At 47.1% G+C, this 24,757-nt stretch overlaps 1 protein-coding gene across 5 annotated transcripts in view; it reads right to left on the reverse strand.

Moving 5' to 3' along the window:
• hipk2 (homeodomain interacting protein kinase 2) overlaps positions 1-24,757 on the reverse strand; it is a 331,427-nt gene that overhangs the window by 24,497 nt on the left and 282,173 nt on the right. For 2 of the 5 annotated variants that reach the window (XM_070900686.1, XM_070900684.1), the window contains exons 6-11: positions 18,274-18,458; positions 13,656-13,818; positions 5,841-6,060; positions 5,036-5,157; positions 3,546-3,688; positions 1,637-1,813 (exon numbers count right to left, since the gene is read on the reverse strand). In XM_070900686.1, coding sequence (XP_070756787.1) covers positions 1,637-1,813; positions 3,546-3,688; positions 5,036-5,157; positions 5,841-6,060; positions 13,656-13,818; positions 18,274-18,458 — 1,010 coding nt within the window. The remainder of the gene's footprint in view (positions 1-1,636; positions 1,814-3,545; positions 3,689-5,035; positions 5,158-5,840; positions 6,061-13,655; positions 13,819-18,273; positions 18,459-24,757) is intronic. The other 3 variants (XM_070900688.1, XM_070900687.1, XM_070900685.1) reach the window with 3 other exon arrangements.

Genomic DNA, 24,757 nt, shown 5'->3' on the forward strand with positions numbered 1-24,757 from the left:
AGAATTTGAGGACGCAGACATCTTGGGGGGGGGGGGGGGGGGGGTTGTGGGGCTGGAGGAGATTACAGAGATAGAGAGGGGCGAGGCCATGGAGGGATTTGTAAACAAGGACGAGAATTTTGAAATCGAGGTGATGCTTGACCGAGAGCCAATGTAGGTCAGCGAGCCCAAGGGTGATGGGTGAGCGGGACTTGGTGCGAGTTAGGACACGGGCAGCCGAATTTTGGATGACCTCAAGTTTACATAGGGTAAAATGTGGGAGGCCAGCCAGGAGTGTGTTGGATTAGTCAAGTCTAGAGGTAACAAAGGCATGGATGAGGGTTTCAGCAGCAGATGAGCTGAGACAGGAATGGAGACGGGCGATGTTATGGAGACGGAAATAGGCGGTTTTAGTTATGTGGCCAGAAGCTAATTTCAGGGTCAAATTTGCCATCTAGGTTGCGAACAGTCTGGTTCAGTCTCAGACATGCTAGGGAGAGGGATGGAATCGGTGGCTACGGAATGCAGTTTGTGGTTGGGACCGAAAACAATGGCTTTGGTCTTTCCAATATTTAATTGGAAAAAATTTCCGCTCATCCAGAACTGGATGTCAGATAAACAGTCTGAAATTTAGAGACCGTGGAGGGGTTGAGAGAAGTGGTGGTGAGGTAGAGCTGGGTGTCATCTGTGTACATGTGGAAACTGACGCTGTGTTTTCGGATGATGTTGCCAAGGGGCAGCAGATAGATGAGAAATAGGAGGGGGCTAAGGATAGATCCTTGGGGGACACCAGAGGTAATGATGTGGGGGCTGGAAGAGAAGCCATTGCAAATTAAATATAAATCTGGCAAATGTAAAGTATTGCATATTACAAGAAAAAATGGGTGGCATAGGAATTCATGGGAGTAGAATTAACACAAGGAGATTTTAGAGAGAACTTGGAAGTGACAGTGGACTTGTTACTTTTCATGTGAAAAAGATCAAATATTGGGCTTGTCCAGACAGTGGTATGTAAATCTCCAGAGGTTGTGTTGAGGCTTATTGACACATGACATGCTAAGTGTAGCGGGCTTGGGAGGTTCAGGGGACTTTGGACCTGTGGTTCCCAAAGCTCTCCACCTCTGGGGGGGGTTTCCTCACCTCATGTCTGGGTCTGTTGTAGACTCATTGATAGAGATTGTTGCTGTGATTGGTCAACATCTCCATTATTGTTGCAGCATGCGACTACCAGGATGGGAGAAGGCGAACTAGCTGGACCTTGGTGTGTTTTCATCCAGCAATTCCTTTGTGCCTAAATCATTGGCAGACTGAATTGTGTTGTGTACAATTTTGGTTGGCACACTTCAGAAGGTGTAGTGTCAGGGTAGCACACATGCCTCCTGAGTCGGAAGGTTATGGTCTTAGGCCCCACTCCTGGGCACGGGTACCCAATCTTGACTGGCAGTCAGGTGCTGAATGAAGGTACCGACCTTTGCACAAATTGGCTGCCGTGTTTCGCTACAGCGATTACATTTCAAAAATACATTGTTGGCTGTAAAGCACTGTGGGACATCCTGGGGTTGTGAAAGTATATAAATGTAAGTTCTTTCTTTGTCCAAAGTCACTCACTTTCCAACAGAGAAATGACGGCATATTTCAGACGACGCATTTTACTTACCTGGTGGAGGACTGTTGCTTGTTCTTCTTTGAGGTTGAGCTTGAGGTGGGCTGCTGTCTCATCACGTGAGCAACGCCAATATTCAACGGCTGGGCCGACGGCAGGGTCACATGACTTGCCAGCAGGGCCGGCTGCTGCATAATGGTATTGTAATGGCTGGTGTGCGGGTGGGCGTTCCTGGGCCAGACAGAGGGAGGTTAAAGGACATATTTACTCAGGACAGACCAACAACGAGCCTCTCCCCAGTTACAAGTAGTCAATCTTCTCCCCGACCTGCCCTCAGTGGAGCATTTTCCTAGTTCGAGATCATTGCGAGGGAAAGGGAGGAAACAGGGTTTGTGTTTGACATGGGCAGCACGTGCAATGGCCCCTTATTTGTACACAAATTTCAGGGCATTAAATAAATCGGGCAGAGTTCACGATCGGACTGTGGAAGGAGTGGCTTTGCCGGGTGGCACATTCTCCTTCCAATTCTTACTCATGTGACCAATTGGTGACAATCCTCCTTGACCTCTGCGGAGTCAAGTTGGCTCCATGATGACACACTTGAGCATAAGTCATTGGACATTGATGGGACAGTGGAACTGAGTCAACCTTCTATGGCATTCTCGGTTATTCAACATTAAAATACATTACGGGCATCAGCGGTGTCTGACCAGCCAGTGGTGATACCTGGAGGGGTAAGTCAAGCCGTACAGACATATGAAAGAAGGGTGAGAATACACCATCAGACCAGTCGAGCCATGCACAGATGGTGCAACACTCTATACACCATGTACCCACCCCTCAGCACACAATCTTCCCGGCAACGTGGAGCTGGGATGCTTCCCACTCAGCTCCAAATAACCCTGTTGTGGTGTATTTGCTTCATGGGTCCTTTGCTTAAGAATTCATAGAGCCACATTGCTATTAGGAACTAGTTGGTTTATTAGCAAAAAGTTTAACAATCACACTGCACACTACCAGTTCATCCACCAGGCTCAAAACCACCGACCTCATCGTGGATCTCCTGAACCCAATTGGCTGGGGTTTTATTGAGTCTTGTGAACATCACGTGACTGGCTAAGCCACTCACAACTCAACAGCTCAACAACTATGTTAAGTAGAACTTTAAATCAAGTACCCTCTTTTGGCAATTGCACTAGAACCCACAAATTTCCAAATAAAAACTTTGACGGAAACTTAGATCAAATTAAAATGTTGTTGGCAGGGCTGATAATGTGGAAGGCCGCGAGCGTACCAGAAGACACCGCGTGCTCTGTCTCCAGGGACACCCTGGCGCATCAACAGCTCTACAACTATTTTAAGGTGGAACATTAATACAAGTGTCCCCTTATTAAAGGGGCACTAAAACCAACAAATTAAACTTTGGACGTTAAACAAATCAAATTAAAATTTGGTTATCAAATTAAAATTTGGTTCAACAGCGCTACAAACCTGTGAACATACTTGCCGGATGCATACATTACAGCTGTAAGCCAACAAATACAAGGAGCTGGAAGCTTACCAGTGCTCTGTGCGAGCAAGTGGCGTGGTTTGCACTGGTTAAATTGGGCGGAGACCCTTTATGCCACCCTGTGCCTCAGTTCTCTGGATTTAGGCAATGGGGCCATTTGCCTGCAGGAAGAGTGCCAACACTCGATTGTTTGGACATTTCAGTAGACTTGTTTGGAGTTGGGTTTCCACATATGGCAGACACCCGACTGACCAACACAGAGGCTAGGCACCCTTCAGCCATGTTGCTGATGCCATTCAGGCCATTACACATGGTGTCACAAGCACATCAGGCCATGTTGTCTGACGGTTCTGCCAAACCAGGTGGTTTTGGGTTATGCTGCCGCGCATTACTTCCCTCCGGAGAGGACCCGGCAGAAAATGAAGCCGCCTCATCGAGGCCGATGGAGCCTACCTCCAATCCGCCAGTTGCTGGGTCCCTGCCATTGTCTCTGGAAGAACAGTCGCGTGCTGCATTGAGGTATGGGCTGCCACTCCTGTCAGCTGCTGCCAGGCTGGAGGCAAAAGAATCTGCTGGGTCCCACTGGGCCAAGCCTGCTACCAGGAAGAGAAGCAAAATAAGAAAGGCTCATGAGGTTAAGGGGAAGGGGTAATCACAATCCTGCAGCACCTACTCCACCACCCCCCACCCCATCCCCGCCCCGCCTTCTCCGTCCTGCCCCGCGCCCTGAAGTAATTTCCAAGCTGCCAGCAACTCTATCCCAAGTTTTCAATTTAATTCATTGCTGTTTGTGGGAGATTGCTGTGCGCATGTTGGCTGCCGCGTTTCCCACATTACAACAGTGACTACACCCCAAAAGTACTTCATTGGCTGTAAAGCACTTTTGAGATGTCCGGTGGTCATGAAAGGTTTTACATAAATGTAAGTCTCGTTTACATTCACCTGTAAATCCAAAGAGAGCATACCGGGTAGATTCACTGGGATGATTGCAGGGATGGAAAACTACAGTTATGAGAGGGGGTTTAAGGTTTAAGGTTTCATCCAAAAGACGGCACCTCTGACACTGCAGCACACCCTCAGCACTGCACTGGAGTGTCAGCCTAGATTTATGTGCTCAAGTTCCTGGAGTGGGACTGGAACCCACAACCTTCTGACTCAGAGGTGAGTCACAGCTGGTACTGTAAAAGATCCCATGGCAGTATTCGAAGAAGAATAGGGCATTTCTCCTCGATGCCTTGGGCCAATAATTATCTCTCAACCAACATCACTCAAAAACAAACCTAACGATTATCTGGTCATTAACGATTATCATATTACTGTGGGAGCTTGTTTTGTGCAAATTGGCTGCAATGTTTCCAATATTACAGCAGTGACTATAAATCAAAGGTGCTTAATTGGTTGCAAAGCACTTTTGGGACGTCCTGAGGTCGTGAAAGGTACTATATAAATGTAAGTCTTTCTTTCTTTGTTCTCAGCCCACGTCCAAAGACACTCACTTTCCAACAGAGGTCATTGGATAGCGGCCAGGAGCGGGAGCCCTGTCTAATTTTTCTTCTCCCGAGCCGAGGGGGGAAAGCCAACGTAGCAGCCAACCAACCATTCCCTCACTTCAGATGAGCTACCTCGGTACAGACTAGGAATCACACACGAGACCTTCTGCCCGCATGACGTAGTGTCTATGCTCTGACTGCCATGAGGGATTTGTTGAATCCTTCCGAAGTGCAACACCTTCTCGATCACCCCAACTGCTCGGGCCAGTGTGATATATTACGAAATCACGAACACTCAGGCACAAGATGGCGTGACGTGAACTTGTCATGTGACCTTGTCACATGATCCCTTTATTGTGTTTACATGAGCAGTTGCATTACCACAGCTGCCCACTAGGTGGAGCAGTAGCCCACTAAGGGGGAGCTCGATCTTACAGTCAGCATTGCAACTACCTGTGTCAGTAGGCCAGGCTGGATCTGCAGCGGCGGCGCTCCCGGAGCCTGCGTGACGATCGGAAGGGCATTCTCCATTCGCACCGAGTAGCCGGCGTGCTTGGTGGGGGAAGCCTGCAACCCTATTGGCACCAGGGAGAGAGCATTCAAATGGTAAGAAGGAAATCACACGGAGAATGATCTGTCTGCAGCAAGTAAGAGTTTAGTCATAATTGACGCACACTGGGGCGGATTTTCGGCTCCGTTTTTTGCCTCGGAGCAGCGGCAATGGCGGCGGTGAGGTGTTCTGGGAGGGCGGTCAACCTCCAGTGACTCGGCCGCCCTGCAGCGCCCCTCACAGTGAACGCCTGGGAAATCGGGCGATGCAACGATACCGACAGCGCAGAGGTAAGTAATGGACTCCTGAGGTAAGTGAGATTGTTTTTCCTTTTAATTTTTTTTGCGATTTGTGCTGTGGTGACGTGGGTAATGTTTTGGGAATGTTTTTATTACTTTTTTTTAATGGGTTCCCCCCTGCCCCCCCCCCACCCTGGTGTCTCTGGGAGTGCTCCCGGCCCGGCTCTTTAGCTCAGGAGTTTCCCACGCTAGCGCCCGAGAGAGGTGTACAACGCCTCCCTTAGCGCTGCGCCCCCTGACTCAGGGCCCAGCTGCCCAATGTTACTGACTGACCGCAAACTATTACCGGGCGCTAACTTTACCGCCCCACCGCCATTACCGCCCCGAAAACATCAAAGCCGAAAATCCAACCCGTAAAGTTATCCAAGCAGCGGGACTGAGGAATTGAGTCAAGCACAACACGTCTCACCTTGGAATCCAGGCGGGCACACAATCAGGGCCTGCTGGAAGGGATCGGGCCGTGCGCACAGCTGTGCGGCTCCTGTCTGTAGGGGCATGCTCCGCTGGGCAACCGCCGCTATGGATGCTGCTGAAGGCTGGTAAAGTGCAGATTGGTAGTTAAGTAAGGAGACATCAGGGTTGGCAAGGGAAAGGGTGGCACTTGTGGATGTGGGAGCCAGGCTGTTGGCCTAAAGGGATGACGGGATTTAACACAAATAATAGGAGATGGTAAGCAAGGCTGTTTGGGGGGGAAGGAGAAATTAAATCACAGAAAAAGCACAACATCTCGGCCGCAACAATTTGATTTCCCGGAGTTTGAGAAGAATATCCACATCAAATCACCAGATGAATTTATTTGTTATTAAAATCGTATTTGATTAGAAATCAAATTGATGGAGCCTAGTATTGGAAGAACAATGAAGATGTTTAATAACATTCAGAAAAATCCTCAGTATTCTTAAGTCAAACTTTACCAGACAGCATATTTATACATGGCTAGTACTGACTAAAATGGTTACTGACTGTGACCTTTACCTATCTATACATACATCCATATACTTGTGTATATTTAATAAAAAACAAAGGTCTAACTTTCTAGTCAATAAGCGGTCTGCGGTTGAATAGCACTGACTTCGACAACTCTTTGTGGTCAACATAAACCCCGGAGCACAAAGCTAAAACTAATGCAGTACAGGTGGGTACAGGTCTGTCACTGTATAACACTGGGGTACAGTACTGGTGGGTACAGTCTGTCACTGTATAACACTGGGGTACAGTACTGGTGGGTACAGTCTGTCACTGTATAACACTGGGGTACAGTACTGGTGGGTACAGTCTGTCACTGTATAACACTGGGGTACAGTACTGGTGGGTACAGTCTGTCACTGTATAACACTGGGGTACAGTACTGGTGGGTACAGGTCTGTCACTGTATAACACTGGGGTACAGTACTGGTGGGTACAGGTCTGTCACTGTATAACACTGGGGAACTGCACTGGTGGGTACAGCTCTATTGCTGTATAACACTGGGGTACAGTACTGGTGGGTACAGGTCTGTCACTGTATAACACTGGGGTACAGTACTGGTGGATACAGGTCTGTCAGTGAAAAACACTGGGGTACAGTACTGGTGGGTACAGTCTGTCACTGTATAACACTGGGGTACAGTACTGGTGGGTACAGGTCTGTCACTGTATAACACTGGGGTACAGTACTGGTGGGTACAGGTCTGTCACTGTATAACACTGGGGAACTGCACTGGTGGGTACAGGTCTGTCACTGTATAACACTGGGGTACAGTACTGGTGGGTTCAGGTTTGTCACTGTATAACACTGGGGAACTGCACTGGTGGGTACAGCTCTATTGCTGTATAACACTGGGGTACAGTACTGGTGGGTACAGGTCTGTCACTGTATAACACTGGGGTACAGTACTGGTGGGTTCAGGTTTGTCACTGTATAACACTGGAGTACAGTACTGGTGGGTACAAGTCTGTCAGTGTATAACACTGGGGTACAGTAGGGGTGGGTTCAGGGCTGTCACTGTATAACACTGGGGTACAGTACTGGTGGGTACAGGTCTGTCACTGTATAACACTGGGGTACAGTACTGGTGGGTACAGGTCTGTCACTGTATAACACTGGGGTACAGTACTGGTGAGTACAGGTCTGTCACTGTGTAACACTGGGGTACAGTACTGGTGGGTACAGGTCTGTCACTGTATAACACTGGGGTACAGTACTGGTGGGTACAGGTCTGTCACTGTATAACACTGGGGTACAGTACTGGTGGGTACAGGTCTGTCACTGTATAACACTGGGGTACAGTGCTGGTGGGTACAGGTCTGTCACTGTATAACACTGGGGTACAGTGCTGGTGGGTACAGGTCTGTCACTGTATAACACTGGGGTACTGTACCGGTGGGTACAGATCTGCCACTGTATAACACTGGGGTACAGTACTGGTGGGTACAGGTCTGTAACTGTATAACACTGGGGTACAGTACTGGTGGGTACAGGTCTGTCATTGTATAACAAGGGGTACAGTGCTGGTGGGTACAGGTCTGTCACTGTATAACACTGGGGTACTGTACTGGTGGGTACAGGTCTGGTCCTGGGAATGGTGGAACCTGTTTGAGATGGTCGCACTTTAAAGGAATCCTGGATTTAAACTACATAAAAGACCTGTACACTGCAATTTTGCAAAAAAAAAAGCATCCTGGCTGAAGAAAGAAAGGAGAGGAGAGTATAAAACTGAGGATTTTTTAGAAAGCCATGATCAATATACATCTGAGAATCAAGCAAAGAGATAACTAGCACAGTAACTACTTACAATAAGAGTTCCATGATCATATTACCATTTTGAAATTGAAACCATTGTTAGTTTATATTTTGTTTAAGTTCCCCATCCCGCTCCTGAAGGTGCAACTCTTACTGAGGTGTGGTCACATGAGGATGGGTCACCCCCAAAACTCCATCCCAGTGACCAATCTTCATGGGTGCGACCTTACAGTTGGGCCACTGCAGCTGAGCCAAACTTTGTGCGCCTTTTCCCGCTGGTGTCACCGGACGAGAATCAGGAGCGTTGGCCATTGCTGATGTTTTTCACCCCCATAGTCCAGGGGCACTAAGATCAATTTGAACACTCCTCAATTATTTACAATCTATAAGAACATCAGAAATAGGAGCAGGAGTAGGCCATTTGGCCCCTCGAGCCTGCTCCGCCATTTAATAAGATCATGGCTGATCTGATCATGGATTCAGCTCCACTTCCCTGCCCGCTCCCCATAACCCTTGACTCCCTTATCGCTCACAAATCTATCTATCTTCACCTTAAATATATTCAATGACCCAGCCTCCACAGCTCTGTGGGGCAGAGAATTCCCTAGATTTACAACCCTCTAAGAGAAGAAATTCCTCCTCATCTCAGTTTTAAATGGGCGGCCCCTTATCCTGAGACAATGTCCCCGAGTTTTAGTTTTCCCTATGAGTGGAAATATCCTCTCTGCATCCACCTTGTCGAGCCCCCTCATTATCTTATGAGTTTCAATAAGATCGCCTCTCATTCTTCTGAACTCCAATGAGTATAGGCCCAACCTATTCAACCTAGCCCCATAACTCAACCCCCTCATCTCCGGAATCAACCTCGTGAACCTTCTCTGAGCAGCCTCCATTGCAAGTATATCCTTCCTTAAATACGGAGACCAAAACTGTATGCAGTACTCCAGGTGTGGCCTCACCAATACCCTGTACAGCTGTAGCAGGACTTCTCTGCTTTTATACTCTATCCCCTTCGCAATAAAGGCCAACATTCTATTTGCCTTCCTGATTACTTGCTGTACCTGCATACTAACTTTTTGTGTTTCATGCACAAGGGCCCCAGGTCCCTCTGTACTACAGCACTTTGCAATTTGTCTCCATTTAAATTATAATTTGCTCTTCTATTATTTCTGCCAAAGTGGATAACCTCTCATTTTCCCACATTATACTCCATCTTCCAAATTTTTGCCTGTCTATATCCCTTTGCAGATTTTTTGTGCCCTCCCATCTTTGTATCATCAGCAAACTTGGCTACATTACACTCGGTCCCTCAGCACTGCACTGGAGTGTCAGCCTAGATTTATTGTGCTCAAGTCCCTGTGAACCCACAGCCTTCTGACTTCCGAGGCGAGGGTGCTACCCACTGAGCCACGGCTGACACTGAAGTATAAAATAGCAGAGGGGTAACTGGTTCCCACCCCTGTCGCAGCCTGGCTCAAATACAGCGCTGCCTCAGAAGAGCCCCCTGCCAGGAGGAATGTGATGCGACAACGAGAGATTTAAAAATAGGAGCAATTAGCAGACTCGCCAACAAAGACATTGACTGCCAGTCCAGCTGTATGATTCATTTTTAATTCCAGGACTTATCCTTAAAGACATTTCTGCTTCGGGTGAAGGATGGTTCCCGGAGAGACTCGAGTCATACTTTCCGAGGACTACTGAGCTTTCGCATCGTGAATGATATCATGATGATTATTGTGACAAAGAGGCTTTGCCAACACAAATGCGGCAGTGCCTCTTTAAGACTGAAACCCCAGTGTGAGCTGTTCTAACATATGGAGTTCCTGTTTACCCAACAGTCGAGTGTTTATTCATCAAAGTGAGAGCTAAATGACGGGATTCCAACTGGCCTGTGAATGACCTTGGCAATTCAATATCACACATGTTTAGTTTTCAGTTCAAACACTAGTTTTTACAAGAAAGGCTGCATTTAGCTTATTGGAACAGTTAAAGGGAATCTATCATTTGCAGTGAAGACCATGAATGGGCAGGTTCGTTTCTTGCCATTTTTCTCTCCCCTCCTCTCCTTAAAGATGTTGTCTCTTGCTGGATTACAGTCCCATTGCTGCCAGCTGTCTTTCAGCACCGTAGTCAAGTGGCCATTCTGGTCTCTCCAACCTTGGCATTGTGTTTGTAGGCTATTCAGCTTAGAAGGCATCCTAATCCTCACACCAACACTTTCCAACATAAATGACTGGACATTGATTCCCTGTCCAATTTATATTTTTCCTCATTCCACGGTCAAGGAGCTCAGAAGCCAACTGATCGTCTAAATTCAGCATGGACCAGGAATCAGATTTGGGCCATTCAGTTCCACACCAGGCAGATTTACCCCACTGAGGGGACACCGTTTTAAAAGTTACCCTGATTACTGGAGCCCTGAATTCATCCACTTCTCAGGAATACAGCCTGTGTAGATCACATGTTGCCTTCAGATTGGTTGGTCTGATTGCAAGCCATTTCATTCTCTCAGCATTGGTGTGTTCTGTCGGATTAAGCTGGGGCTGGTCTTGAGGTAAATCAGTATCCCCATCCTTTGGGCTATCCTGTATGTCAGAGATAAATGGTTGGGTTGTGGTGCTCACTGAGCCATCTGTTCCAGATATTTCTACCCATCAGTCTGACCAACAGAACAGATCACTCAGTCTGGTTGTGACCTGTGTTGACCTGGTTTAGATCACATAGTGTCTATCTGTCTGGTTGGGCTCTGTGTTGGGGCTCTGCTCTGTGGCTCTGCTCTGTGGATGTCGCCCTCCCGGTGAGTTTTTTGGTCCGCCTAATCCCCTGGCCGAACGGCCGAAAGATCGCAGCTCGGTGCCTGCTGCCGCTGCTTCGATGGAGCGGTAGGAAATTTTAATTTTTTATTTATTGATTTATTTATCATTTATAATTGATGATGGCTCTTTATTGGTAAAAGTGAAGTGTTTAATGCTTTGGAAAATCCCCTAACTTCCCTCTAACTTCCCTTCCCCCCTCCCCCCCCCCCCCGCTATCTCTGGCTACCTGCGCCTAATTCTAAAGTGTACGCAAGGTTTTTCTGAGCGTACAAAAGTGGACACTTAGTCCGTTCTAAGTTAGTTTGGAGTAACTTTTCGCTGTCTAAACTTGCAAAACAGGCTTAACTGGCTGCTAACGCCCCCTTTTGATAAAAAATCTGAACTAAAATGAAACAACGAACTCACTAGAACTGGAGCAAACTAAATGCCAAGAATTGCAATTTCTAAGATACTCCAAACTAAACTAGTTGCTCCAAAAAAAAAACAACTCCAGCCGAAACTTGGGCTAATTCCTTGGCTGTGACCTACGTAGAGCTGGTTAAGACAAATGAGTGCAAAAATATCCAGCTGTGGCCTGTGCTGACCCAGTTTAAATCCTTCAATCGCTGACTGCCCAGCTGTGGCCTGTGTTGGCACCATATAGATCACTCTGTATATTTACTCGGTTGTACTGTGCAGAACTGGTTCGGAACACTCAGGCCTGACACCACATGCGAACGTACACACAAATGAAACGTTGGCCTTTAACTCAAGGAGGCTGGAATACAAAAGTGAAGAAGTGAAGCTGCAGCTGTACAGAGCCTTGGTCAGGCCCCATCTGGGGCACTGCGTTCAGTCCTGGGCACCTCGTCTCGGGAGAAGATATATTGGATTTGGAAGGGGTACAGCACAGATTCACCAGAATTATAAATGCTTAAATTATGAGAAGGCAGGCTTCATAAACTTGGTATGTAGTCCCTTGATTGAGGGGCAATCTGATCGAGGTCTTTAGACTGATTACATGATTCGATAGTGTAATGTATGCACGTGTGAGTGTGCGCACAGGCTTGTAGAGCTGTTGACTCTACGTGGGAGTCCTCCCTCTATTTATTGGGGACTTGGCCTGGAGGGTGGTGCACGGAGTAGTCCAGTGCAATAAGTTTTTAAGTCGGTTCACGGGCTCCCAGGCCGCCTGCAATTTCTGTGGTCTGGAGGAGTCCGTGTTCCATGTATATGTTGCGTGTGCGAGGGTGCAGCCCCTATTACATTATTTGAAGGGGCTGCTCCTCAAATTCTGGTTGCACTTCAGTCCCACACTCCTGATCTTTGGGCACCCGGTGCAGAGGGGAGCGGGCAGGTTGGAAGGCCTCCTCATAGGACTGCTCCTGGGCACGGCCAAGGTGGCCATCAACTGGTCCAGGCAGCGGGCGGTCGAGGGGGTTATTCAGCCTGACTGCCTGCCTCTCTTCCGCGGTTACATCCGAGCCAGGGTGTCCCTGGAGATGGAGCACGCGGTGCCCACCGGTATGCTCGCGGCCTTCCGTGAGAGCTGGGCACCGGAGGGACTGGAGTGCATCATCACCCCCGGCAACCAAAGTTTAATTGAACTATTATTGTTAAAAGTACATTTGTTTAATTTGTCGGTTTTAGTGCCCCTTCAATAAGGGGGCACTTGATTTATAGGTTCACAAAAATAGTTGTGGAGCTGTTGTGTTGGGAGTGGCTTAGCGGTCAAGTGATGTTGACAAGACCCAATAAAACCCCAGGGTTCGGGGGATCCATGATGAGGCAGGTGGTTGTGAGCCTGGTAATGTGTAGTGTGATTGTTAAACCTTTGCTAATAAACCAACTAGTTCTTAATAGCAATGTGTTGCTACAAATTCTTAAGCAAAGAAACCATGAAGCAAATACATTACAGATAGGGTAGATACAGAGAAACTGTTTCCTCTGGTGGGGCAATCCAGAATTAATGGCCATAAATATTAAAATTAGAGCTAGGCAATTTAAGGGTGAAATCAGAAAGTAGTGGGAATAGGAACATAGGAATTTCCAGACAATAAAAGATCACAATCCATCTAGTTCGCCTTCTAACATCCTGATATTCGCATGATACACTTTCCCTCATTGTTCATAGAATATATGTAACCTTTAGGGCTGCTGACCAAGGGCCGTGCGGCTCTTTGTCGGCTGGTGCGGACATGATGGGCCGAAATGGCCTCCCTCTGCACTGTTAATTTCTATGTTAACTAATCCCAGCAACAACCTCTATCAATAAGTCTACAACAGACCCAGACATGACACGGGGAAAATCTGAGTGGTGGAGGGTTTTGGGAACCATGGGTCCAAAGTCCCCTGATCATTGCTTTCTTGGGGGTAGCCCCTGTCTGTGCCAGAGTTACCAAGGGAAACCAGCAGAAACCCCACCCTCACAATGAATTTCACAAGACCAGGAATAGGCCTCTCATCGAGTCGAGCCAGTCCCACCATTCAGCTCAATCGTGGCTGGTCTTTACCTCAACTCCATTTACCTGTCCTTTGTTCCATGTTGCTTGATACCCTTACCCAACAAAAACCTATCGGTCTCGGTGCTGTGCCAGGAGCACCTGTCCTGTGGTAATCAGATGGCCTTGCACTGACCCCGCAAACTAGGGGCTTTCTGCCCCTCCATCTTCATCTACCCGCTTTAAATCACTCGCTTCGCACATACCTGGTTGTGCACTGTGCTGAGTTGGTTGCTGAAGGTCATCGTCAGATTGCTGGATGTGCTTGGAGCCACGTGCGTGATGAATGGCGTCTTACTCTGGTTCACAGTGTCGTACATATTGACTCTGCGCTTGCATATCTCCATGTTCTGAAAGCAGGACTTGACACTGGAAAAAAAATGGAGAGAATCATTTATTATTAAAAAGAGGAAAACGGCAATGATTTCACTCATCAAAGCACCGATCCTGAGGGCCATGAATCTTCCCACCGTTGGGGCTGAATCCTGACAGGGGCAAGCTGAGTAGGGACGGGGATGGGGGGGGGGGGGAAGTGGGGGCGTGGCAGAGCGGGCTGCGTAGGGACAGGCGCGGGGGGGGGGGGGCGGGGGTTGGGGAGGGAGAACGGTGCTCTGTCGGGAATACCAGCAGTTCGGGTTTGCTTGTATGTTGTGGAGTTTTGCTTTGACAGGGTCCCCGCCTGGAGGTCAGCCTGATGACTGCCTTGGCTTCCAGTCGGGCAGGGAACAATCTCGAGCACGTCTCAAACACAGACAAGTCGCCTGCTGCTGCTAGTGGGAGTGTGGGGTTCCAATCCACGATTCTGGGTCGGGGGTGGGGGGAGCTTGGGGGGCAAGCACTTATCTTCTCCCCCAAACTGTCCTCGCCTCCCTTAAGCTGCTGGGTTTCCCGAGGCCTGAGAAACTCGTTAATTGGCCAACCCGCCTCCTGGAAAGGGATTGGTTGCCTGCCCCTTGTCCCGCCTCCGTTAAAACTGGGCAGGTTGGAGCCGGATTGGGGTTGAGATTTAAAGTTTTAACATCTCACCCAACCCCAACTGTAATGTGCTCACCCATGAGTATCCTCACAGGTTTGTAGAGCTGTTGCATTGTGAGTGGCTTAGCCAGTCACGTGATGTACACAAGACTCAATAAAACCCCAGCCAGTTGGGTCTCGGTCATCCACGATGAGGCAGGTGGTTGTGAGTCTAGTGGATGAACCGATAATGTGTAGTGTGATTGTTAAACTTTTGCTAAAAAACCAACTAGTTCTTAATAGCAATGAGTTGCTATGAATTCTTAAGCAAAGAACCCATGAAGCAAATACATTGCACCAACCCACCCGCTTTTGGGGGTTAAGCCTCAGCCCTCTTTGTGTGTTCGAAGGATACATAGAACTCAACCACACTGCCCTAACTGTCATCAACATATACAGAAGGCAACTTCTCAATCGCATGCTGTGCTTCGCAATTCAGCAGCTGCCCCTTTCTCAGTCACATTCGTCATATTCGCACGCCTCCAGTCCCTTCACTGCAAACCACAGAGATTAGATGCAGAGTGCAAAGAGGCCAACAACTGAGCTCTGCAAGTGAAGAGATTGTTTAATTGACTGGCAAAAAGAAAGGAAGGCAGCCACAGTCAAAAGGCAAAGCCAGTCTTTTGCCCAAGCTGGAGACAGGGTGCTCAATGAATCATAACCCTGCTGTGACCAAAGCCAGTCAGCGTCGTGAACTGGATAAAAACCAGGACGGCACAGAAATTGAGCACAAGGCTCAACCATTCAGTATTTGCTGTTTCTCTTCAACCTGTCTCAAAAGTCCTGACCCAATTTTTTCTTGACTCTTGGTGGCCAGTGACCAGTTCCAGCCAGTATTAAAGCTACACATCAGGTGTGATTCTGCTTTTGGAGCAGCAGCAGATAAGGATAAGGCCGTTGTGATGGAGCACTAAAAACACAGTTACCATCACAAGATGAGGAAGGCCCATCCTAACTCATTCATTCAGAAAGATCCAACAATCTTCCCATCACAATTCCCAGCTCTTTCCTAAATTATTCCAGGGGTTGTGCCTTCACGACCCTACTGACAGTCCAGTCAAATGCTGATCACTCTTCTGGTAAAAATATGTCCTCACATATCCTTAATTCACCTCCGTCATTTTGAACCAGTGTGTCCTTGGCTTAATTTGAAATAGTGTTCCAGATTGAACTTTTTTATATCACATATTACCTTATAAACCTCTATAAGACCTCCTTATCACCTCATTCAAAAGGTAGGTACTGTACTGCATAAAATTATTTGGGCCAAGTGATCTGGATTTATCTCAATCGCTTAAGGGGTTCAGAGGAGAATTTCCCAGATTCCGCCCCCCACCCCCACAACCAAATTGCCCTGGTTTTTATCTCCCCGGAGATCACATGGTTTCGGGTGGGGTGGGGAGTGAAAATATTGTGAGGCACAAGGTGTCACAATTGTATGGGACAGGCTGGATGGACTAGTAAGCTTTTGTTCCATCATTGTTCATATGTTCATACATGCTGCCAATGTTGAAGAGTTCTCCAGTCTTTCCTCATAAGTCCTCCCTCGCTACCGGTCAACTTCCTGGCTCTTCGCTCCAAGCCAGTCCAACATGCAGGTTGCAGCCGGGCTGCAATGGGTGCCTTGCGATACATCTCAAGTTGTTAAATTCTATAACCCTGCTGTCCCCACAAACTGAAGTCCTTCTTCTGCACCACAGCAGTAGTTAACCATTAAGTATTGCCTTGGGCATCAGCTACATTTTTTGTTCGTTCATGGGATGTGGGCATCGCTGGCAAGGCCGGCATTTATTGCCCATCCCCAATTGGCCTTGAGAAGGTGGTGGTGAGCCGTCTTCTTCAACCGCTGCAGTCTGTGTGGTGAAGGTGCTCCCATAGTGCTGTTAGGGAGGGAGTTCCAGGATTTTGGCCCAGCAACAATGAAGGAACGGCCGATATATGTCAGGATGGTATGTGACTTGGAGGGGAACGTGGAGGTGGTGGTGTTACCATGTACCTGCTGCCCTTGAGCTTCTAGGTGGTTGAGGTCGCGGGTTTGCGAGGTGCTGCCGAAGAAGCCTTGGCGAGTTGCTGCAGTGCATCTTGTAAATGGTACACACTGCAGCCACAGTGCGCCGGTGGTGGAGGGAGTGAATGTTTAAGGTGGTGGATGGAGTGCCAATCAAGCGGGCTGTTTTGTCCTGGATGGTGTCGAGCTTCTTGAGTGTTGTTGGAGCTGCACTCAGCCAGTCAAGTGGAGAATATTCCATCACACTCCTGACTTGTGCCTTGTAGATGGTGAAAAGGCTTTGGGGAGTCAGGAGGTGAGACACTCGCTGCAGAATACCCAGCCTCTGACCTGCTCTTGTAGCCACAGTATTTATGTGGCTGATCCAGTTAAGTTTCTGGTCAATGGTGACCCCCAGGATGTTAATGGTGGGGGATTCGGCGATGGTAATGCTGTTGAATGTTATGGGGCAGTGGTTAGACTCTCGCTTGTTGGAGATAGTCATTGCCTGGCACTTGTGTGGCGCGAATGTTATTTGCCACTTATCAGCCCAAGACTGAATGTTGTCCATGTCTTGCTGCATGCGGGCATGGACTGTTCCATTATCTGAGGAGTTGCGAATGGAACTGAACACTGTGCAGTCATCAGCGAACATTCCCACTTCTGACCTTATGATGGAGGGAAGGTCATTAATGAAGTAGCTGAAGATGGGCCGAGGACACTGCCCTGAGGAACTCCTGCAGCGATATCCTGGGGCTGTGATGATTGACCTCCAACCACCATGGCCATCTTCCTTTGTGCTAGGTATGACTCCAGCCAGTGGAGAGTTTTCCCCCTGATTCCCATTGACTTCAGTTTGACTAGGGCTCCTTGGTGCCACACTCGGTCAAATGCTGCCTTGATGTCAAGGGCAGTCACTCTCACCTCACCTCTGGAATTCAGCTCTTTTGTCCATGTTTGGACCAAGGCTGTAGTGAGGTCTGGAGCTGAGTGGTCCTGGCGGAATCCAAATTAAGCATCAGTGAGCAGGTTATTGGTGAATAAGTGTCACTTGGTAGCACTGTCGACAACACTTTCCATCACTTTGCTGATGATTAAGAGTAAACTCATGGGGGGTAATTGGCCGGATTGGATTTGTCCTGTTTTTTGTGGACAGGTCATACCTGGACAATTCTCCACATTGTTGGGTAGATGCTGGTGCCTCACTTTGGGATTGCTTGGTTCTGACACTAGGTGCCAGAAATACCAAGTGATCTATTCCCGGTTCTTTTTTCCTAATTAATTCTGGTGATATGGCATTGTTAAAAAGGCCAGCATTTCTTGCCTATCCCTAATTGTCCTTGAGAAGGTGTTGGTGAGCCACCTCCTTGAACCACATCTGTCCTTGTGGTGAAGGTGCTCCCACAGTGCTGTTAGGTAGGGTGTTCCAGGATACTACACACTGCAGCCACAGTGCGCCGGTGGTGGAAGATGGGCTGTGGATGGGCTGCTAACCAAGTGGACTACTTTGTCTTGGATGGTGTTGAGCTTCTTGAGCATTGGTGCAGCTGCACATATCCAGGCAAATGGAGAGTATTCCATCACACTCCTGACTTGTGCCATCTCTGTCATCAATTTAAATTCCATTTGAACGGCATAACTAGATTACAGCCTTGTAAACTCTCAGAATCTCCCAGTACAACCTATATCAAAAGTGCAAAGAAAATTCACAACTTGGAGGGTATAAATGACTCAGCAAACTGATTTCCTCCGAACACTTGTCACTTTGCAGAAGTTCATATGGGGGAGAATTCAGGAAACTGCCCTAGAAGGAGGGAACGTACTGTGTGCTATGAGGAAAGTCCAGTAGGTGGGTCATCGTTACAAAGGGATGGCTCAGCGTCTCGATCGGTGTAATTCTCTTGTCTGCGTCAATTGTCAACATCTTCTTCAGCAGATCGATAAACTCCCGCCTGTCTGCCTTCTCTGCCAACATCTCACTTCCCTCCAAATCCGTGCTCATGTTTACCTGCAAGGGAAAGGCTGGCGTTAGGTGGGAAGTTGTCTTTTCCACAGTCGAATGATACAAGCCTGGAGCAGCAACAATCACAGCGGGCATTCACGTTCCCTAGCGCAGTCCCGTGCTTGAGGCACGGCACAGGACGGTAAGGGAAGGGGACCCACCCCTGCAGCGGTGCAACAAGAATGCAAAGTCTGTGGTCGAGAGGAAAGAGAGAGGCTGGCTTTATGCACAAGCTTTTCTCTCTTAGTGTTCACCACAGTGCTCAAACTCTTGCTGCAGTACAGTTCCATGGGGGCCCGAGCACAACACCAGCTGCCCATTTTTCATCCTCATGTCTGCAGCGAGGCAGTATATTTATCTCTACACATCTATCACCTATCTATTATCCATACATATCTATCATCCATCTATAAATATCTATCATCATCTATCTATTATCTATCTATTTCTCTATCTATCTTTATATATATATAGCTCTATCTATCATACATATATCTACCGGTAGATATGGATGTAAATGCAAGTTGTTGTTTTATATATAGCTCTATCTATGTATATCTTTACATATATATCTATATATATATAGCTCTATCTATGCCTATCTATATGTATTATATATATCTATAAAACAACAACTTGCACTTACATCCATGCCTACCTGTAGATATATGTATGTATATATATAACGGCCCAGAGTTTGCAGTTAAAGTAACGGTCAGGCGAATGGTGCTCACTTGTTATTTATGCGTAAACGGTGCAGCAACTTCAGGCGAGGGGCCAATGCGCGATTAAACGCGGATGCGCAAATGTTGTCTGTGCTGCTCCACCATCAATTCCCCGAAAACAGCCTCTCGCTGTCTGACTCACCATCGACATGCATTGAATGGTGTGAGGTTGCTGTGTCTGTGTGGTGGATACCAACTAAACCCACCACGGAAAGTTACGTCTTGTCATTTCAAGACTACATAACATTTTAACGATGTGATAAATGTTAATTACTGCCAATTAACTTCTCCAACACCAAAAATAAGCTATCACAAGTGGGGAAACCATTCTTTTAGATATTAATTGTTGCCGATTTTAAAAGTGCAAAATATAACATTTTAATTTTTTTAAACTTTTCCCTTCTGTCTCTCTTTATTTCTCTCATTCTTAATCCACCTTTCTTGCCTCGTTTTATTTCCCTTTCTGCACTTGATTTGACATTGAATGCATCCACTCGAATTCACCCTCCTTCTCACCCTTGCACTGTTAATTTCACAATCCTTCAATCTGATTGGTTAAGGAGATATACATTTACTTGCCCTGATCACTCAGGTCCCAGATTCCCGATTTCCCTCGCGACGGTATCAGCTCACACTCCCAGCAACTTGCCACGCAAAAACTTTAAAAACCTAAATGTGCCAGGACAAGTCTAATTAACGGCAGACACCGTTAGATGCCCTCTCTCAGCAAACGATGGCCCATTATAAACACACCGACAAATAAATGCACCACCATACCCGCTCCTAACCACTATCCAATGACTCATAACTAGAATCATAGTTTACAGCACGGAAGGAGCCATTTCGGCCCATTGTGTCCGTGCCGGCTAACAAGAGGCTATCCAGCCTAATCCCACTTTCCAGCTCTAGGTCCATAACCCTGTAGGTTACAGCACTTCAGGTGCACATCCAAGTACTTTTTAAATGTGGTGAGGGTTTCTGCCTCTACCACCCTTTCAGGCAGCGAGTTCCAGACCCCCACCACCCTCTGGGTGAAGAAATTTCCCCTCAAATCCCCTCTAAACCTCCTACCACTTACTTTAAATGTATGCCCCCTGGTTGTTGACCCTTCTGCAAAGGAAAATAGACCCTTTCTATCCACTATATCTAGGCCCCTTTATAATTTTATACACCTCAATGAGGTCATCCCTCAGCCTCCTCTGTTCCAATGAAAACAAATCCAGCCCACTGGAATCTTGGCCTTTATTGCAAAGGGGATGGAGTATAAAAGCAGGGAAATCTTGCTACAGTTATACAGGGTATTAGTGAGACCACACCTGGAATACTGCATTCAGTTTTGATTTCCATATTTACGAAAGGATATACTTGCTTTGGAGGCAGTTCAGAGAAGGTTCACTAGGTTGATTCCGGGGATGAGGGGGTTATCTTATGAGGAAAGGTTGAGTAGGTTGGGCCTCTATTCATTGGAATTCAGAAGATTGAGAGGTGATCTTATCGAAACGTATAAGATTATAAGGGGGCTTGACAGGGTGGATACAGAGAGGATGTTTCCACTGATGGGGGAGACTAGAACTAGGAGTCTTAATCTAGAATAAGGGACCACCCATTTAAAACTTAGATGAGGAGGAATTTCTTCTCTCAGAGGGTTATAAATCGGTGAAATTCGCTGCCTCAGAGAGCTGTGGAAGCTGGGACATTGAATAAATTTAAGACAGAGATAGACAGTTTCTTAACCGATAAGGGAATAAGGGGTTATGGGAAGCGGGCAGGGAAGTGGAGCTGAGTCCATGATCGGATCAGCCATGATCGTATTAAATGGTGGAACAGGCTCGAGGGGCCATATGGCCTACTCCTGCTCCTATTTCTTATGTTCTATGTTCTTATCTAATCTGTCCTCATAGCTTAGATTCTCCACTCCCGGCAACATTCTCTTAAATCTCTTCTGTACCATCTCCAGTGCAATCACGTCCTTCCTGTTAAGCGGTGACCAGAACTGCACGCAGTACACCAGTTGTGACCTAACAAGTGTTTTATACAGTTCAAGCATAACCCTCCTGCTCTGCTACTTTCAGGGATCAGTAGACATGCACTCCAAGGTCCCTTTGTTCCTCTACACTTCTCAGTATCCTACCATTTTGTGTATACCAGTTGCTTGTTAGCCCTCACGAAATGCATTATTTCACACTTCTCTGGATTAACTTCCATTTGCCTCTGTTCTGCCCACCTGACCAGTTGACTGATATCTTCCTGCAGTCCGCAGCTTTCTTCTTCATTATCAATCACACAGCCGATTTTAGTATCATCTGCAAACTTCTTAATCATACCCCATATATTCACATCTACATCATGATGTATAGCACAAAAAGCTACTGGAGAATGGTTTCACACATGAGCGTCAGGTAAGGGCAGGGTCGGTGCCGGCAGTTATTTCCAACGGCCTGCTTACAATCATGGCCTGCGTTCCTTTATGAGGAATGGCTTGTTGTGCAAGGTACTGGTGGAGATTCTGAAGACCATGTAAGCCTTCAGGGAAGAGAGGGGGTCAAATGAGGGAGTCGAGTAATAAAAATCAAACACCCCTGATGATCAGCCAAACATTTTAATAACTGTAGCTGGGGAAAGATTGGGCCAGGGGTGTCTGCCCTGGAATAAGGCTGTGATTGGGAACTCAGCTGGGGGTGGGACCCTCGCACTTTGCAGACTGGTGTGTTACATACGAACATAAGAAATAGGAGCAGGAGTCAGCCATTCGGCCCCTCGAGCCTGCTCCGCCATTCAATAAGATCATGGCTGATCTGATCTTGGCCTCAACTTCACTTCCCTGCCAGCTCCCCATAACCCTTGACTCCCTTATCGCTCAAAAATCTGTCTATCTCCAGCTTAAAAATATTCAATGACCCAGCTTCCACAGCTCTCTGGGGCAGAGAATTCCAAAGATTCATGACCCTCTGAGAGAAGAAATTCTTCCTTAAATAAGGAGACCAAAACTCCAGATGTGGCCTCACCAATACCCTCTACAGTTGTAGCAGGACTTCTCTGCGTTTATACTCTATCCCCCTTGCAATAAAGGCCAACATTCCATTTGTCTTCCGAATTACTTGCTGTACCTGCATGCTAACTTTTTGTGTTTCATGTACAAGGACCCCCAGATCCCTCTGTACTACAGCATTTTGTAATCTCTCCCCATTTAGATAATAATTTGCTTTTTTATTTTTCCTACCAATGTGGATAACCTCACATTTTCCCACATTACACCCCATCTGCCAAATTTTTGCCTACTCACTTAGCCTGACTATATCCCTTTGCAGATTCTTTGCGTCCTCCTCACAACTTGCTTTCCCACCAATCTTTGTGTCAGCAAATTTGGCTACATTACACTCAGTCCTTTCATCCAAAAAATATTGTAATTAATATATACTGTAAATAGTTGAGGCCCCAGCACTGATCCCTGAAAATTACCCGTTTATCCCGACTCTTTGTTCTCTGTTAGTTAGCCAATCATCTATCCATGCTAATATATTAGGAATCCACCTGGTGGTATGGGAGATTCAGGGACTTGCAGTAAGGCACAGGCATCCCAGGGACCTGAAAAGCCTTTCACTGGTCTCAATTTAGCAAAATGCACTTCAACAAAGACTTCAATCGAATAATTCCCCACGTTTTAGATAAAAACTGAAGTATCTGACCCACACCATCTCAGCACAGACGAGGTACAGAAATATAAGAGAGTGTTCTAGAAGTCCAAATGCAGCCAGCCTTTCTGATGTGTTTCTATTTTCAGTCCAGGGAGAAAGGACGGGTTGTAGTTGACAATCCTGTTCGTGGCTTCATTTGCCTCAGTGAGCTCAGGCACTGGGCCATGCATAGAAACATAGAAAATAGGTGTAGGAGTAGGCCATTCGGCACCACCATTCAATAAAATCATGGCTGATCATTCCCTCAGTACCCCTTTCCTGCTTTCTCTCCATACCCCTTGATCCCCTTAGCCGTAAGGTCCAAAACTAATTCCCTCTTGAATATACCCAATGAACTGGCATCAACAACTCTCTGCGGCAGAGAGGCTAACAACTCTCTGAGTGAAGAAGTTTCTCCTCATCTCAGTCCTAAATGGCCTATCACTTATCCTAAGATTGTATCTCCTGGTTCTGGACTTCCCCATCATTGGGAACATTCTACCCACATCTAACCTTTCCCGTCCCGTCAGAATCTTATATGTTTCTATGAGATCCCCTCTCATTCTTCTAAACTCCAATGTATAAAGGCCCAGTTGATCCAGTCGCTTCTCATATGTCAGTCCAGCCATCCCGGCAATCAGTCTGGTGAACCTTCGCTGCACTCTTTCAATAGCAAGATCGTCCTTCCTCAGATTAGGAGACCAAAACTGAACACAATATTCCAGGTGAGGCCTCACCAAGGCCCTGTACAACTGCAGTAAGACCTCCCTGCTCCTATACTCAAATCCCCTAGCTATGAAGGCCAACATACCATTTGCCTTCTTCACCGCCTGCTGTACCTGTATGCCAACTTTCAATGACTGATGAACCATGACACCCAGGTCTCGTTGCACCTCCCCTTTTCCTAATCTGCCGCCATTCAGATAATATTCTGTCTTTGCGTTTTTGCCCCCAAAGTGGATAACCTCACATTTATCCACATTATATTGCATCTGCCATGCATTTGCCCACTCACCTAACCTGTCCAAGTCACCCTGCAGCCTCTTAGCGTCCCCCTCACAGCTCACACCGCCACCCAGTTTAGTGTCATCTGCAAAATTGGAGATATTACACTCAATTCTTTCATCTAAATCATTGATGAATATTGTAAAGAGCTGGGGTCCCAGCACTGAGCCCTGCGGCACTCCACTAGTCACTGCCTGCCATTCTGAAAAGGACCCGTTTATCCTGACTCTCTGCTTCCTGTCAGCCAACCAGTTCTCTATCCACATCAGCACATTACCCCCAATACCATGTGCTTTGATTTTGCACACCAATCTCTTGTGTGGGACCTTGTCAAAAGCCTTTTGACCAAATACACCACATCCACTGGTTTGCCCTTGTCCACTCTACTAGTTACATCCTCAAAAAATTCCAGAAGATTTGTCAAGCATGATTTCCCTTTCATAAATCCATGCTGATTTGGACCGATCCTGTCACTGCTTTCCAAATGCGCTGCTATTTCATCCTTAATGATTGATTCCAACATTTTCCCCACTACTGATGTCAGGCTAATCGGTCTATAATTACCCACTTTCTCTCTCCCTCCCTTTTTAAAAAGTGGTGTTACATTGGCTACCCTCCAGAACTGATCCAGAGTCGATAAGACTGTTGGAAAATGATCACCAATGCATCCACTATTTCTATGGCCACTTCCTTAAGTACTCTGGGATGCAGACTATCAGGCCCCGGGGATTTATCGGCCTTCAATCCCATCAATTTCCCTAACACAATTTCCCGCCTAATAAGGATATCCTTCAGCTCATACAGCTCACAGGTTCAGTCTGTGCTGAGGTAGGACTACCATTTATTTCAGGCTCTCTGGGTTGGAAAGTTCCAGGGAAATAAAAAACGGTCAGGGTTGTTC

The sequence above is a fragment of the Pristiophorus japonicus genome, chromosome 15, assembly GCF_044704955.1.
Source record: "Pristiophorus japonicus isolate sPriJap1 chromosome 15, sPriJap1.hap1, whole genome shotgun sequence".
Classification (NCBI taxonomy): Eukaryota; Metazoa; Chordata; class Chondrichthyes; family Pristiophoridae; genus Pristiophorus; species Pristiophorus japonicus.